The sequence below is a fragment of the Ixodes scapularis genome, unplaced genomic scaffold (genome assembly GCF_016920785.2).
Source record: "Ixodes scapularis isolate PalLabHiFi unplaced genomic scaffold, ASM1692078v2 PGA_scaffold11__112_contigs__length_91849675, whole genome shotgun sequence".
Taxonomy (NCBI): Eukaryota; Metazoa; Arthropoda; class Arachnida; order Ixodida; family Ixodidae; genus Ixodes; species Ixodes scapularis.
Window position 1 is genome coordinate 26,098,092 of NW_024609837.1, and position 16,542 is coordinate 26,114,633.

A 16,542-nucleotide genomic window follows, 5' to 3' on the forward strand; every position below is an offset into this window, starting at 1 on the left:
GAGTTTATACATTCTTCAGGGGGTACCTTATCATCCTTACGTTCTGTCGTTAGCGAGGTCCTGACGACTGTCGCACGAAAAATGCTTCACCCACCGTGATCAAATACTTACTTGTAGAATGGTTGTCAAAGCTAAACTGTGGTTTCTCGAGAGGATGAACAGAAGCTATGACTGTGCCCCACGGAAGAGTAAATAAATTATTTTACTAATTGCCCAATCAATAAGTAACGGAAATATAAAATAAATTCTTACCAACAAAGGAAACGAGATAATTACAGTGTACGCAGCTGCGTTCAATATAGTCTGGCTACGCTGTGGGGCCTTACATCGAGATACAACAGTGAGTTATCATGACAATTGAGCGTTGCTTGGTTGTCATAGTAACTCATAGTCGTATATCTGCGTAAACCGCTCAAACACAATAAATTGGTACTGAGTTTCAACGGGAGCTTAGGAGGACTCCGCTCCCTCTATAGTCGGTTGCAAGCTATAGTCGGTTGCAAGCTAAGAAAAAACCGGAAATGCCTCTCAGAGGAAAATGTAATCCTACGCCGAGAAACGTCAGCCAATCGTTTTCATGACGTCACGATTCCGTGGACCAATTGCGATCCTTTTGAAAAAAAAAAAAAGCCCAACATGGCTGCTGGCCTTAGCAACGCGACGCTAGTTTCTCGTGACAATTATTCTGCTTTTTTGCACCGTGTTTTACGTGCCCGAGGTTACGCCACGAAATCTTAATGGTATCGGCTTGCGTTTGCAGCAGTTTTTGCGCGACAACGTGAGAATCCAGCGACGGTATTGCCAACGAAAATTTCGAAGCGGGCGCGAGGCTTAGCACTGCTGAGAGGTATGTTAGACGGTATGTTAGACAGTATCTTGGACAGAAAATGAATTGTGAAGACGGTACATTGGACATTACTTTCTTTCTTTACTAAACAGCTATTTCGTTGACAAAAACGTATTCTAACTTATTTAAATGTCCTGAATGTATTAAAAATATTGTAGTAGTTTAAGACACGTTTCCTGGAGGAAGAAAAAGCAACGTTGCTAGCGAACTACTTTCTCGACAGCGGAGGCACTTCAGATGGGCGCAATGCGCTTGTGGGTGGAGCTAAAAGATTGTTCTCAGGTTGCATCCGACTATAGTGAGTATAGCGTTTTGCAAATCAGTATACTTGCCTTCATGGAGTAGCGTCAGTGTGCGCTAAGGTCAATAAAAGCCTACAGTTTATAGATATCATTATATCGTTAAATACGCTAGAGCGTGTACACCTTGGTGAGACGAATGTACGGATTATTTGAGAATTTTTTTTAACATTATCAAAATATTTTTAAACCAAAAAGGGAAGACTAATGCGCGAAAAAAAAAAAAGAAGGGAATTTAGAGAAATACAAGGCTACTCAATAGAAGATCCCAAAAAGCTTTAAGGAACTCTGTCGGAAGCAGTCGCAAGGGTGTGAATTAGCCTTAAGAAGGCATCCTTGATATACGGTGTTTCGTGACCTTAAATGGCAAGTACCGCCAGGCTGATGTCTGGTGGGATGCACATCAGCAAAAAATGGCAGAGCATCGCCGCAAAAGCCGCGCATTGCCGCGGCGCGGCGCCGGTAGCCACTTTAGACCGATAGACCGTTTTATCGTAGCGGCCGCCATGTTGCATTTTGACGTAGCTGAGTTGGGGACGAACACCAAATCGCTTTATTTACCGATAGGAAGGTGCTAGAGTTCGAAAGGATCGTGCCAATAGCTCTATTTTTTCTTGGCTATACTTTTTTTTTATCGTAGTTATGCTCAAACTATTTACTTTAGGTATTGTCGCCCAACCTAGCTACGTCCTATTTCAACATTGCAATAGACACACGAAAACGGTCTGTTCACCAGCTCAACTCTGTTACGTCACGCCGCGGTGGTGGCGCTTCGGGCACACTTCCGGTCTGGCGTGTGGGCGGAAGTCGCCATGCGGGCCGTGTATTTCTGTGTTGTTTTGGACGAAACCAGCCTACAACCTGCCCTCTCGTTAAAACGCCGCGCGACTAAGGCTGCACCAAAAAAAGCTGGGAAAAGTGTCAATGTCGGTTTTCAGGTATCTTCTGCCTGTCCGGTTCGTCCGAGAACGTGAATAGATGCCGTGAAAAAGTAAAACCAGGCGCCGTCGGACCACGATTGCTTGTGCGGGAAGCACTTGGGGTTGAATTCACGGAGACTTATGGTCGTCGGATTAATCTCTTTTGCTCCAACATGAATGCGGGAAAACCGTCCAGTTGTCCGGATCACACGCGGACCACGTTCAGTGCGTCTTCACGTTCAAAGGGTCGTCTGCAGTTTGCTCTTTCAAGGTCGCCCGGTTCTTCAAACTGTCGTCCGCACGACCAAGCGACAACGGCCCGTAGACCACACGTTGACGCGGTAATTGTGATAATTAAGGGCAGGACTCTAGAGGATTTTAAATTTCAAAGATGTTTGTGGTAAGTAGGCTCGATGTAAACAGTGGGCACAAGGGTATGTTTATCATGGTTACCGGTGGTCATTACCGACTTGTGATGTCGGATTTACATGGTCCGATTCTGCTTGCGATTTTCAGTATCGTCGTACTTAGATCATCGCAGCCACCGTCCACGCTTTTGCAGCCCAAGCCAAGTCGCGACTGAAATAAAGCCAATAGAAGCCCATCGTGTGAATCAGGTGTTAGCGTCCATTCTGCGGCGTTCACGGGGAATGAATCGCCGCACGTCACATTAATTTTCGCGAATTCTCGCGCTGTATCACGCCTCGTTAATTTCGCTGAAGGCCACTAAAGTAGTCGTAAATTGCTAGGAAGACGTAGGATTAACAGTTCCAACGCGAAAAAGAGCACGGGGACTCACACCGACGCCGACGACATCGCGTTATTGTCATTCTTGTCCAGTTCGCTTGCACCTTTGCATTCATTGCATTTTTATCGCATTGTAACGGTTCGTTTATGGGCGACGGCGCGCTTCTTGCCCCACACCCCATCGCGCATGAGCTCCGCCGCGGTGGCGTGCCGCTAGGGGCGCTCCGACTTGTTTGTAAACATGAGTTGGGGTCAACGTTACTAGAACCACTCAGTTGGGAAACTGCCATAGAGCCTGCTCCGAAAAAGTGCCGCCGATCCTCATCCCAGTACCGAGCTAATGGCGATCGCAACGCCGCCATTCATGGCCAGCTTTCTGAGACACATTGTTTTAGTTCCCGATTCTCACGCCACGAGGCGTACCAACCTTCAGAAAGATAAAGCCCCTCGATCTGTTTGCGTTTTTTTCGCTAGTAGCGTCAAATGGGCGCCAGTGCACGAGGCCCGTGTCTCGAGCGGCCCTTGGAAGCAAATGGCGCGCAGCACTGAAATGAGCGGTCCTTGGAAGCGAATGGCGGCGGAGCACCCGCTCGTGGCACGTGTCTTTCGCGTTTCCACAACAATGGTTGTAAACGTTAGTTTTATCGAGGGACTTTAGAGCAAGATAGAGTGCCTTCATACACACGCGCCCTTCTTCTTGAGTGGTGACATCGCAGCCATTTCCCCGCCCAATCGTTTTTTATGCATTTTGAAGCGTTTGCAATCTGGTGTCACTCAGCTCGAGCGCGTAGCTTTAGCTAATGCATAGAGGCCATTTTACCACCCAAGTCACGCACCGAGTGCGCGAGAGCGTCACGCGCTGGCATATTTAGGGCAACAATGGATGTCTTCACCCTCAGACAGACAGACAGACATGTAGGCACCCTATACTTCGTTTCACCTTAGCATGGACTAGGGTGCCTCAATGACCTTCTGTTTAGAGTGATGCCACCCTTTGTAGTACCCGATGCCGACAGCACGCGCTCACGGGGAAAATACAAAGAAATCGACGAAAACAAAATGTCGCCATAGCAGAGTCAGCGCCACAGACGCGTGCAGGGACACGCTCTTTCACGCGCTTCTGAACAAAAAATAAATGTAAAAGTGGGAACAAAATGGCCAGATGTTTCCACCCTAAGCAAAGCGCACATGAAGGCACCCTAGCATGGACTAACCGCGAGTGCTGTGCCAGCGCGAGCGGTAGCCTTGACTGCCTTGACTGGAGCACTCGCTGCACGAGCGCTCGTGCAGCCGCCGAGGCTTCATTCGAAGCAACTATCTCGCGCTTTTAACACGCGCGGCTAACAATAGTCCATACTAACGTAAGACGAAGTATAGGGAGTATTCACTGGCGGCCATATCTGTGTGCGTGGTTGCTGAGCGCGTGCTGATGGCGAGCTTCCACAGTTCTATTGCAACGTGCATTCCGCACCATCAAGAGTGCCGGTCTTCGCAGCCTATTGATGTGAGCTCGTTCTGAGCATGCGCTCTAAACAGCACCCACAAATATGCGTCCAGTGAATACTCCCTATAGATCAAGATAACTGGAGAATTCGAAGCGCGAGACCACCTATCTGTACCTCCTCTCCTGTGCATCTCTCCGGCCTCCCACTCTTTTCACCGTTTGCGTCTGGCCAAATACTTTACTAGAGGGAATACATTCCACTCCGCTCATTTGCGCGACTTACCAAAATAGCGTACTTTTGTTTTTCGTCAGTCCTCAAAAATGTGCCTTTAAATGTATAGTCTATTTATTTGGCTCTGGAGAGCCGCGGAAAGGCAGCGGCCCGTACCATGGAGGCCCGCGGTGCCGCGTCTAGGGAACATGATAATGTTCCCTAGACGCGCATGATGACGACGACATGGATTGCTGATATTGGGGAGGAAGGCAGTCCGATTCGCAGAAGTCCAGATTTCGTGGAGGTGGGTTGGGCGGGTCAGCAGTGAGCCATGGGGATCTGGCACGCCGTTCGATCGGTGCATGAGAGAGCCCCAGGAACATGATGGCGCTGTTGCTCACTGGGGTCCACTGGGGTCGAAGCATCAGGCTCCAAGGAGGTAGCCCAGTCAAAGTAGAAGTTGCCGCTTCCGAGGAACCAGGGCTCAGATTGAGGCACCGCCGTCGTCCGGTGTGCCATCCTCTCAACGTCGTCGCCGTGTTCTTTATTTATACGCGTATATATGTATTAATAAAATAAGATAGATAAAAATACACGAAATCGAACGGCCAGCGGCGCGCCGTTCTAGTTATAATTCTAGTTATACGTGCCTGAAAGAATTTTGTTTAGTTTGTGTCTGTAACCGAGCTAAAACTTTACGTACACAGGCAAATTCAAAGCAAAATATATACAATGCAAGTGTTTCTGACCCTACATAACTATTGCTTATATTTGAAATCCAGGGCACAAATTTTGATTGTAAACATCTAATTATTATGTAGTCATATTATAACTGTCACATTCTTAGTCAATATGCTGTCACAAACGCATCGTACAAATCCTTTTTTTTTTTTTTTGTTCGATAAGCCTATGTAAAGGTAGCTTGGCCGCAAGCTGCTTGGTGCACGGCGGAGTGCTAAATTTACAGGGGCAAAAAGAGAGCCGAATTTGAAAGTCTCGGGGAATAAAAATTATTATTTAAAATACCGAAATTTTAACTACGGTGTGTGCTAGGAGTCGGCAGCTATTATATTCCTCGTGAAAGTTACGATTCTTCATTTCAGTGAGAAGAAATTTAAAGTTTTGTCAAAGTGGCCCATAGGACCCAAAGCAACAATATTATATCGGGCCCAGGACTAAAAAGTATCCAATACTGAGATTCAAGCAGGTATTAAATAACCGTGTATAAGTGCCCTCTATAGATATCCCGGGGAACGTAAGGACTTTTGAAGTAGTTTGGCTGAAATTATGATTTTACTGCGTTTTGCTGATAATAGCCAAGAGATGGCGCAAGGAGACCGTGTCTAGGAATGCTGGGGATGTCTCCAGCAGCGGCACCTCTGTGAACAGCACGGCTGCTTACTGGTTCCCTCGAGTCACGGAAGGGCCGGTGGCGCCATCTCGCAGGGCCATCTTGCAATAACCATATAAAGCAACTTTCACGTTTCAACTCGTCGCTCAAGGGTGGCGCTGTCATCGTATTTAGCTCGGTCTCGGTGGACTCCAGCGGCCCAGGTTTCAAGGGCGAGTATCCCAACTGAATTTTTTGTAACGTTGGTTGGTGCATAGAAGCGGGCTCGAAAACGGCGGCTTGTGAGAACGCTTCGGATCATTGGCGCCTTATAGGAACGCCTGCGGCACGACTAAACAATGAGGGTACTTCTGTAAGCCGGACTATCCAGCGCTTTCTTGGATCGGCGGTGGGACTGACCTCTGTTGGGATGCCGAGTGTTTCGCCGACGACTGTCGCCCACCAGACCATGAGGTAGGAGAAGATGGCGATCCAAGTGATGCTGCCCAGAAACGAGCCTGCCACGAACTTTACTTTTTCCTGCGGACAAGGGGAAAAAAACAAAATGGCCTGTTCCTCGAGGTGCCTTGTAGATGAACCTAGGCGAGAACCGAGATGCTGCACTCTGGTGTACACAGACTACCCCCAACCATCCTCTACTATACCATTCAAAATTCGGCAAAGGTGGAAAGAATATATTGTCGCGTGACGTCGGTGTTACGTGACGCTGACGTCATGTGACATCGACGTCACGTGGTCGTCTAACATATTGTGACTTCTGCGTAACCTTTGATTATAAAGCAATTAAATGGAATGAGGAGGTCCCCGGTTCGATACCCGAACCAGGCAGATTTTTTCGGCCGCGCACCAGTCACCTAGTTGTGTTTGGAGATTTCTGTTTCTCCTCTGTCCCTCTTGTTCCCCTTCTCCAGGGATTATTTTCGTCGTGCTTAACCTGACGTCCAATTTCACCGCTTAATTTTACGGAAAATTGTTCTCGCTAAATCCTGCGGAGAGACGCGTTCATACGGAAGCCGTCATATGGCGTCACAATTTTCCCGCTAAATTTAGCGGGGAACGCTTCACGTGAGTCTAGTGTCAGATGACGTCGTGGCATGCCATATGATGCTTCAAGTGCCCCCCTAAGTGTGGCGTTGAAATTCCTCCGCATAATATAGCGGCGACATTTCTCTCCTAAATTTTAAGTTGAAACACTACTCATGACGTCGTAATGTCACATGATGACACAGTGTTACGTGACACCGATTCCCTGCTAAGTTTGGCGGGCTTCTCCGTACACCGTATACACACACCAGATTCAACGCGAAAGCTCGCCTTTAACGGCTTCCGCTGTGAAATAAAGCAAGGGAAGACACGATTTAGTACTGCGATCGCAAACCATAAAATCTGCAAGAAGGAGAGCGTGAATTGATTCGCTGCCTTGCGCAATGCGAAACCCGCGAAACGTGCGAGGAGGAAGCAGGCCTTCGAAGAACGCAGTTGCCAGAGCGTTTTATGGGTGGACAGTTACAAATGGGGCACACTTTTCTCGTCGTTACACAAGTCATTGCCATTAATCACCACGATTGCTTGCGGTGAGCTCCACTTGGCTACCGATATATACGTACGCTGTAAGACCGAAACGAAAGAGGCCTTGGTGGTGTCGAAATAGTTAGTTGGGATGGTTAAGGGTCGTAGGTTCAATCCCCACCCCTGATCTTTTCGATCTGGACGAGCGTCGTATACTGGCGTGCTGCGGTTCGCCAGGCTCGCAGTCGTTTTCCACTGGATAGACTTCTCATGTACAGCTTGAACCAGTGTCGGATACTTTGGCAGACCACCGTAATGCTGCCTAAGCATCTAACGTCTTTTGGCCTTGAAACTTAAACGTTAGATGTGTACCGTGTGCCTTTTAGCAGACAGTATTCGGAAAATGGCGCTATCCGTTGCTGGTTTCAGACGTTGGGTTCGTGTGTACATCTATTGAGCAGACGCTTCGTTGCCATGGTGAAGATAACCACATAGCAGACGAAAAACTCATCGTGCGGAAGGAGACGGCGGTGTGGCGAGATCAGGTGCGTGCTTCGGCTCTTTTGCCGAGCTTTTCAATGGGCGGAACGTGGACAAAAAATAGCTTCAAATAAGGAACAGAAATGGCTGATTTTCTCCATTGCCTAATGCTTTGACAAATCCTAGACGAAACGCATGTTTTCTGGCCATCCTGCGGTTGGTTTGTTTTTCTGCAATATGTGTTTAAACGTCGAGTCATTCCTCTCCGACCTCAGCCACTCGGCTCAGATCAGAGTCCAAGCGCTGAAACTTCAAGTCAAGAATGCGCCAGCGCCACTGTCGGCGTTGACTCAGCGCTGAGTCATTGCTGCATTTGTGAACAGGAAAAGGTCGGTTCTCATGCAACAGGGCGCTGATACAGCGCAGATGAAGTGAGTGCTGTGTCAATAGCGCTGAGTTAGCGAAAAAAAAAGTGGTCAAAAGTCAGGCGAACTGCAGCGCATTAACCATGATGTTTAAAGCCAGAAACTGGAAAGAAATCTTGCGGATAATTTTTATTTTCCCTATTTGATATTCAAGTTTCCTTCCCAGTGTCAGGGTTCAGACATCGTGACTAAGTTAGCGCTGTGCAGCTATGCGAACATTCATTTGCCGAAAAGGACACCCAACACTAGCCCCCAACGTTTAGAGAAGATTTCTCAGGACTTGCCGTCCAGTCAAAAGCTATTCACTTTTGCTTTGCCTAAAAAAAAAAAAAAAAAAGTTATTCTACATTTCAGAAACAAGTCTATAGAGGAATTTTCCCCGCCATATTTTGGAAGTAAAACAATTAGATTCTCCCGAGTAAAGAACAATTGTAGCCATGCTCCAGTGATGCGTCATGGACTAATCGCAAAGGGCGCGCAAACTTGAGTCTCATCGCGCGTCGACTGCACGAGCGCTCGTGCAGCGAGGTCACCATTCAAAACTACCACTGGGTCGCTAAACTCGTCGAGCACAGCTCCTAAAGTTGTGGAACGTGCTAATTGGACTCTCGCGACGCTGACGTCAAGCCGAGCGAGGTGTCAATCATTAAAACGCTCATTTCTTCGAGATCGGCAGAATGTAGCAAAGTTATCGAGGCGCGCGAGGAGCGCGCTGATTGAACGGCTGCGCCGATGACGTAGCGCCCGGGTCACGGGTTTTGTACATTATGGTCAAAGTGACGTTGCTGAACTTTGCGAGAGCCGTGGTTTAGCTGGAAATCTTCGCTTCGGAGGAGTCTAACCTTTGTACTTAGTCCATGTTGAAGCGAGACAACGCGCAAAGACGTCATCGAGCGCCTTGCCACATGCGACGTCTTTGGTCGCTCACACTGCGGGAGGGCGACTTTAGGTTCGCAGCGGGGGCGGATTACGCGGGTACTACTATCAGACACTTGTAATGTCCTCACGGGCCTCCGGACGTCGGGAAGGGTTAGCCATAGTGGGAAGATGATGGGCGCCAGCACGACGTAGTTGACCCGTTCGCGCCAGTTGTCCGGCCAGGCGACGCTCAGTGGTTCGTTGGGTTCGTCGATGTTGTCCACGGGCAGCTGGTTGTTCTGCAGAGAAAAACAACCTAAACATCCTCACACTCGACACATCGTGGCAGGTACGAGCATCCTCTGACAACGTATCCTCTCCTAGTGGCGTATCTAGACTCATATCTCTTGATCTGCTTAGGACAGCTTCATGTTTTTGGTCGTTACGCGTGTGAAGATTTCTTTGCGCGAAGTCCTCATCGTGGCCTTTGAGACTGCAGGTCCGCGAAGCTTCCTCCAGCCGTTGCATTCGTGCGGTGAGGCCGTGATTGAGAAATACAGATCTTTGCTCTTTCCGCCGTGCGGCAGCACTCGTTCTTGAAACTGGTCTCGATAGCTGATGGCAGTGTATTCTCTCTGCCATAAAACACTGGCATAGATGATGACGGAGGCCGAAAAGCTCGCACTCTGGCATAGTACGGTAAGAAAGAAAAGATATTTTCCTGACGCAGCGTAAGCGACCTGGCATGTGACTTCGGACATCGAACTTTGAATACATGACGTGTCGAGACAGACGCGAACACAATGAGACATCCTATAGCGTGGTCGGGGTAATTGTAGTAATTGCTTGGCTAGGCATATTTGTGGGTTTGGTGCGGTAAATAGGAATGGGCTAGTGGTAGCCTTATTTGGCAGACTGACTGCAGAGTTTTAGAGCGCAGCTCTTAGGGGCCCGTTTCCAGCCTGAGCGGCGTCGGCGTCGCCGTCGGCGTCGGCGTAACCGGGGGGGGGTCACGTGACCCCCCCTCCGAGGTCACGTGACCCCCCCTCCGAGGGCACGTGACCCCCTCCGAGGTCACGTGACCACCCCTCCGAGGGCACGTGACCCCCCCCCGAGGTCACGTGACCCCCCCCCCCCCCCCCCCGAGGTCACGTGACCCCCCCCCCCCTCCCCGAGGTCACGTGACCCCCTCCGAGGGCACGTGACCCCCCCCCCCCCCCGAGGTCATGTGACCCCCCCTTCCGAGGGCACGTGACCCCCGCCCCCCGAGGTCACGTGACCCCCCCCTCCCCCGAGATCACGTGACCCCCCGAGGTCACGTGACTACCCGCAGGTGATCTGACCCCCCTCAGTACCCTTCCCTACTACTCCTCAAGTGCTGCGCTCCGATTCGGCGTTACAGGGATTTGTAAACGGCTTTCATTTTTTATCGTGTCGCCAGGCCAGGCTTCAGGTTGTGGGTCGTTCTGAGCTCGCTCAGTGCTTTGTCTGCAAACCTTTCCACACGCTAAAAAAAAATGACCGCATCTTCACGTGGTGAATGATGTTGATTGGGGCGAAGCTCTGGTGGTGCTGATACGCTGAGCCGCAGCATGCCGAGCTTTTCGTTCGTTTTAATCTATGTCAGAAAGAGAATGTGTGGTATGGAACGTGGTTATATACGTATTTGAGCATTTGACCGCAGCGCCCGCTCGTCTATAGACGTTGAGCCAATGCATGCAAAGTGTAACGCGATTATATACGCATTTGACCGCAGGGCCCTCTCCTATATAGACGTTGAGCGGCTACATGCAACGTTTCATCCATGATATCCCCAGCTCTTGAGTTACTACCACATCTCAGAGCCCCCTACTCGTCCCGCAGTCGTGGCCGAGTGGTTAAGGCAATGGGCTAGAAATCCCATTGAGGTCTCCCCGCACAGGCTCAAATCTGTGCAACCCCTACCCTCTACATCCCCCACCGGATAAGATGACTTTCGTCAAGGTATCCGGTGTCCCCTTTCTGAAATAAACGTATTCTCACTCACGGTCGACTGCGCAAATATTCTTTTCTTTTTTCTAAGAAGACAGATAGGATGGCAATCGATGTGAGCACGGACGCCGGACAAGGCTAGATCATAAAGAGCTTCGCCCCTAAAAAAAGGGTGTAGCCCTTACACCCCTTGTCACATATTCGACATTCCAAAACTTCAGTTCGCCGTACAGCGCACTGACATCAAGCTGACGGCCCCAACTTTTACGAGAGGATTGATGACGGTGAGATATAAGATATTAAACATCTAAAGTGAGCATCAAAGAGTACAGATAGAAAACACTGAGGTTTTACACTAAGGCCAAGAAAACCCCTATAACTTTTTTTAGTCAGTTATACTAACGTAACCTACTTTAATAAGTTGTACAACTCGACTATCAAGCCGCTCATGAAAGTTGGTAGCGTCGGTTGAACGTCAGTGCGCTGTACGCCCAACATAAGCTTAGGGGTGTCGTATATGTGACAAGGGGTGTAAGAGCTACACCCCTTTTTTTTAGTGTGTGCGCGGCCCCACGACTTGTTTATATTTATAATCAGCAAGTCCTCGAATGTAAATGAGGACGAGCTCTTCCAATGACAGCGAGGGTAGTTTTAGGCATTTCTTGCAACCCCAAACAGTATTAGGGAAAAATAAAATTAACGACATATTGACTTCACGATGAATTTCGTCGGCTGCCATCTGACGTAGTAGAATGCGTTGACCAAATTGGCGTAGAAGAAATAACGTATCGGTAAGTAACAACTTTGCGTATGTTCTGGCCAATCAGGGGCATGAAACTAAACGCAGCATGTCGCTGCAGTGCACATTTGACTGGGCGCTAATGCCATGGTAGTTTGGACCTTTCGGAAGGCATCGCAGCCCAGTGGAGCTCTGGAGAAACAGAGAAATCACGCGCCTTCTGCCGGGTGGCTGAGCGATTGGAACGACCAGAGGAGAGCACTGCGCTCCGGGGTCCTGCAGGGAGGTATGTCATCCCTGTACAGCTTCAGCTTTCCGAAGCTTAGTATAGCCTAGGGTGCCTACATGTTTCTGCCGCTCGAGCGGAAACATGTAGGCACCCTAGTATAGCCCTGATCACCTCATTAGAATTTTGCACCCTATCAGATTTGAGAAAAAACCGATAAGCATAGTTGAAAATCGAACGCCAAATTGCGAATGCCCTTGTGACTAGCCGGGCCATGTCGTCATAAGCGGTCAGTGATTAGTAGGAACATAAAAACACCAATCACTTATGTACCTTTGACGACTTTTACAAGTGAGGACAGGGAAGAGTATCAAGCTCCGATGATCGTGCGGTCTCAGCTACAACAAGATAATCTCCTTTGTTTTGGCATAAAGACCGTATATGACCATTAGACAATTCATATTTCACTTTGCCCACTCACTTGGCTTCTTTCAGAAAAAAAAAGAAGATATCGTAGCAGCTCGTCCTTAGCTAATCTGACCTGCAGCTCGTGATAACTTACTGTGAGCATGCGTCTCCAGAAAGCGTATGCACTCAAATGTTTTGTAATTGAGTTTCACAACGGAAGTGGGCGCATTACTTACTTTTCAGAAAGCCTAGATGGACAACAACTCCACCCGTGCTGCAGAGATAAAAAGAGACGCCGAAGGGATTTCCGTACCATGGCCTGTGCCACCGTGGCGCTGTTGTAACCGGAGTCTGGTAGCGCGGTCCCGACGGCTTCCGTGGTCGCGCCAGGGTTGCCCGACGAATCGATGGACTCCTGGACAGGTCGCGGGTGCAGGATGGCCACGCCGCCGCCGGACATGTTCACCCCGCCGCCGCTGGCCGCTATCTTCTCGCTCAGGTTGGACGTGATGGACGACTCGCTCTGCGTACGAGGACAGGCGCGCGCTGTTGCTATACGGTGAGAAACTGAGGGAGAGGAGGAGAGGAGAGGGCGCGGAGACGTCACAGCGCTCAGCTCCGGTACGAACTGCGCATGCGCTACCGTAGAAGTCTCGCACATGCGCAGTTCATACTAGAGGGCCTACCGTACCGTATCTGATGTTCCCAAAACGGTTCCCTAAAACTCTCAACTGTCTGGAGCCTTATACGGTGAGAAGCTGAAGGAGAGGAGGAAATGAGGGCGCGTGGTGACGTCGGAGCACCGAGCTCTCTGAAGAATGGCGCATGTGCCGTACAAATGGCGGCTTTTTGGTTGAAGATGCTCCTAAGCGGATGGTTCGAGGCGTCTTAGCGACGTGCGTTGGCTTTCCACGATTGGTGAAACCACGAGCATAAGAACATTGACAGAGATTGCCAACCTCGACGGTGTTAGTTTCAGAATCTGACGGCTCCTAGCTTCCACTCTGCTTTCTGAACACACCATGAAACTTGTCGCAACTGATGATAACCGTTACCCAGGGTAACGGTTCGAGACGTCACAGTGGGGCAAATCCGGGTCGTGACGTCACGGACGGAAACCACAAGAGGCCGCCACCGAAACAGTTCGGCGCGGATAAGGGTATTTATTCTCTCGAAGCCATTTTTGAGTGCACTGTTCACAGCGCATGCTCAGCACAAGCTCATATTTATAAGCTGGTAAGACCGGCTGTTGAGCTGGTAAGCTGGTAAGAACAAGATCGCCGTCAGCACGCGCTCAGCAGCCGCGGACTCGCGGCTATGGCCACCAGAATTGAACGCAAGATTTGTGTAACCGTTCATTTCTAACTCAGGTCCAGTCAATCTTGGTAGCACACAATCGGCAGCAAAGCCACTTGATGTATAAAACTTCATCATGGCGTCTACGTGGGTGGGCTCTTCGTTCTGACCGGTTCCATCTTTGTCGCCGCCGACACTGGAAGAGATCTAGAAACAATGGTATACAGTGAAGAGCACATTCTCGTCTGCCGTTGACTTGCGAAAAGGACCGTATACCCGATAAAATATGGCAGACTACAGCTTCAATACCGCCATTAGTATGGCCAAAGTTAATCGGCCACTTGGCCCACCAGCTGGCACTGAATTTCGGAATGGGTTGTAAAGGGCGTCACCCTGCAGTTGCCCAAGGGGATGCCAATTTAGTAAAGGCTTTGAAGGCAGTGACAAAAAACATGCGTTGTGAAAGTGAAGGTCACCTGTGCTTGGTGATCTCCACTTTCGAAACGACTGTTTTTACGTCACTGCCTTTAATGTCTTTACTTAATCGGGGACATCTTTCTTTTCTTTTCTCGACTCGCGACACCACAGTAGCGACGTGCATAGTAGCGACATGGGATTATTACCTTGCTCTATAAATTCCGAATGTAGAAATAGTTAAAAGGCTTAACCTCTTTTTTTTTTTTAATCTTTGGATATAGTCACAGACAGATTAAGAACCGTAGGGCTTGTCTTTCTAACGCCCAGCTTCCAGTACGCGCTTCGTGCCTTCCTTTGTTCTTTGCCTGCGTGCGCGCACGCTCAAGGGTCCCAAGACGCCGAAGGCGCTGTCGAAGGTGGGAAGCTCGTGCTGGCGGCGGGACAAGTGAAGTTCCTCCCTGCCTTTTTCACCTGGCCAGTTACAACAGGGGGCGCAAGTCGCCGCCCGATTAAAAGGGTTCAGCTCCAGTCACGCATCCATTCATCCAATTAGAAAGTCGGCGCTGTAACAGGCCTGGAGGGTCGGGACCCCCGGCCCACCTGGAGATTCGAGACGGAGTCAACCCTGACCAGGGCTCCGCTGTTGCTGAGGCTGGTGAGTCGCGTCTCGGCGGAGCCGCTGCTCCCGTCCTGGGTTCCCCCCCGGGGGCAGCCCCCCTGGGCCAGGGGGGCCGGGGGCGGACCTCCGTTGGCCAGCCCGGACGCCGCGCCGCCGCTGCTGCCTTCGCCGGGCTTGGTGGCGTCCAGCAGCACGCGCAGGGACGCGATCGTGTGCAGCTGGCCGGCCTTTTCGTCCAGCTTGGCTGCGTACAGAGCGTCCATGGGTCAGTTGAGGAGCGACAACGGGGTTGTGGTCCCGGTACACGCTTATGAACAACGTTTGGGAACGTAAGATGTCTGACTGCCTGCTTGTGTTTTAAAATGTTTGGGAACTTAAGACATTTGTATTTTAAAACGCTCGGGGTTACCTAAGACGTTCGGGCCTTAAAGCATTTAGGACTTAAAACATTTAAGAACTTAAGATGTTTCTAAACTTAGGACGTTTGGGATTGAAATTAAGACGTCCGGGGCCTCCAGACACCTTTTGGAAGCTTAAGAGGCTTGTAGATTTTAGACGTTTGGGCCTTAAAATATTTGGGGACCTAAGATGTTTGGTACTGTAGACATTTGGGCTCTTCAGGTACATGTTTGGAGACCTAGGACACTGGAAGGCTTAATGGGGTTTCAGACATTTGGTTCTTGAAACTTCTGGGCACGGAAGACGTTTTGGTGGTGTTAAAACGTTTGGGCCTTAAAACGCTTGGCAACTTAAAATGTTCGCTACTGTATGCGTGTGGGGACTTCAGACGTTTGGAGCACATGGCACACGCTGCGAAAGCAAGAGGAACATGCGGGACTTTCAGGTAACTCACTTCGCGCGCGCGGCATTTTAGATTTTTTTTTTTTGCAGCAGGTTTACAGTAACTGACAGGGTGAGAGCGCCAGGGCGTTTCTTTCAGACGCCGGGTCCCCAACACGCGCACCATGCCTTTGGCCGTGCGTTGGCTGGGCGTGCAGGTTGGAAGCTCTCGAGACTCCAAAGCGTTATCGAAGGTAGGGCGCACGAGGCGGGACAACTGAAACCCCTCCGTGCCACTTTCATCCTGTCAGGGACTGAGTGAAGGCGCGTGTCGGGAAAAACAGAGGCGAAGGGGTGGGGTGGTTTTCGGTGATGGTGGGGGGGGGGGGGGGGGGAGGGAGGGGGGAGGGGGTTAAGGAGATGCGTACCGTTGGCCTCTCCCTCGTGTTCGTGGAGCGGGTCGATGGAGTGGATGAGCAGTTGGAGCAGTCCGTGTCGGAACTTGCTTCCGGAGTGGAGGATCGGGGCGCTCATCCTTCGCCTTGCCATCTGCGCCATTGTTCGGAGAGGGAGGGAAAGAGTTTAAAATGCGAGAGACACTCGAGTGGTGGGCGAACGGTCATGCTGACACAAACGCATTGAGCTCGAGCTAAAGAGAACGCAAAGTTGTTTTTTTGTTTGTTTTTTGTTTACTATCTATTTTCAAAATAGCCACTTCACATTTATTGGGCATTCAACATGCATATGTTTTTGTTCGCGCAGCGTTTTTTTTAATTTGTTTGCTTTGAATAAAGGGCGTTTTGACGCTAAAGGCCCGTTCAAACTCTTGCGACCTCTTAGAACTGGGGTGCCTTCAAACCTCTTACAACGAGAGGACACACTGGCGCTATCTATTGGTAGCAGTGTAAAGTTGGCGGTCGGGCATATCTTCTATTCCTCTCGCACATTATCCTTTCCTTCTTGACTCGAAAAACTTTTATCAGCGTTATAAA

At 49.8% G+C, this 16,542-nt stretch overlaps 1 protein-coding gene across 1 annotated transcript in view; it reads right to left on the reverse strand.

Annotated features, from left to right (window-relative positions):
* Positions 1–16,542, reverse strand: part of LOC8024628 (sodium/potassium/calcium exchanger 2) — a 185,523-nt gene that overhangs the window by 10,059 nt on the left and 158,922 nt on the right. Inside the window, exons 4-8 of the mRNA XM_029989253.4 lie at positions 15,979–16,099; positions 14,782–15,014; positions 12,752–12,961; positions 9,244–9,393; positions 6,222–6,341 (exon numbers count right to left, since the gene is read on the reverse strand). Of these exons, the coding sequence (XP_029845113.3) occupies positions 6,222–6,341; positions 9,244–9,393; positions 12,752–12,961; positions 14,782–15,014; positions 15,979–16,099 (834 nt within the window). The remainder of the gene's footprint in view (positions 1–6,221; positions 6,342–9,243; positions 9,394–12,751; positions 12,962–14,781; positions 15,015–15,978; positions 16,100–16,542) is intronic.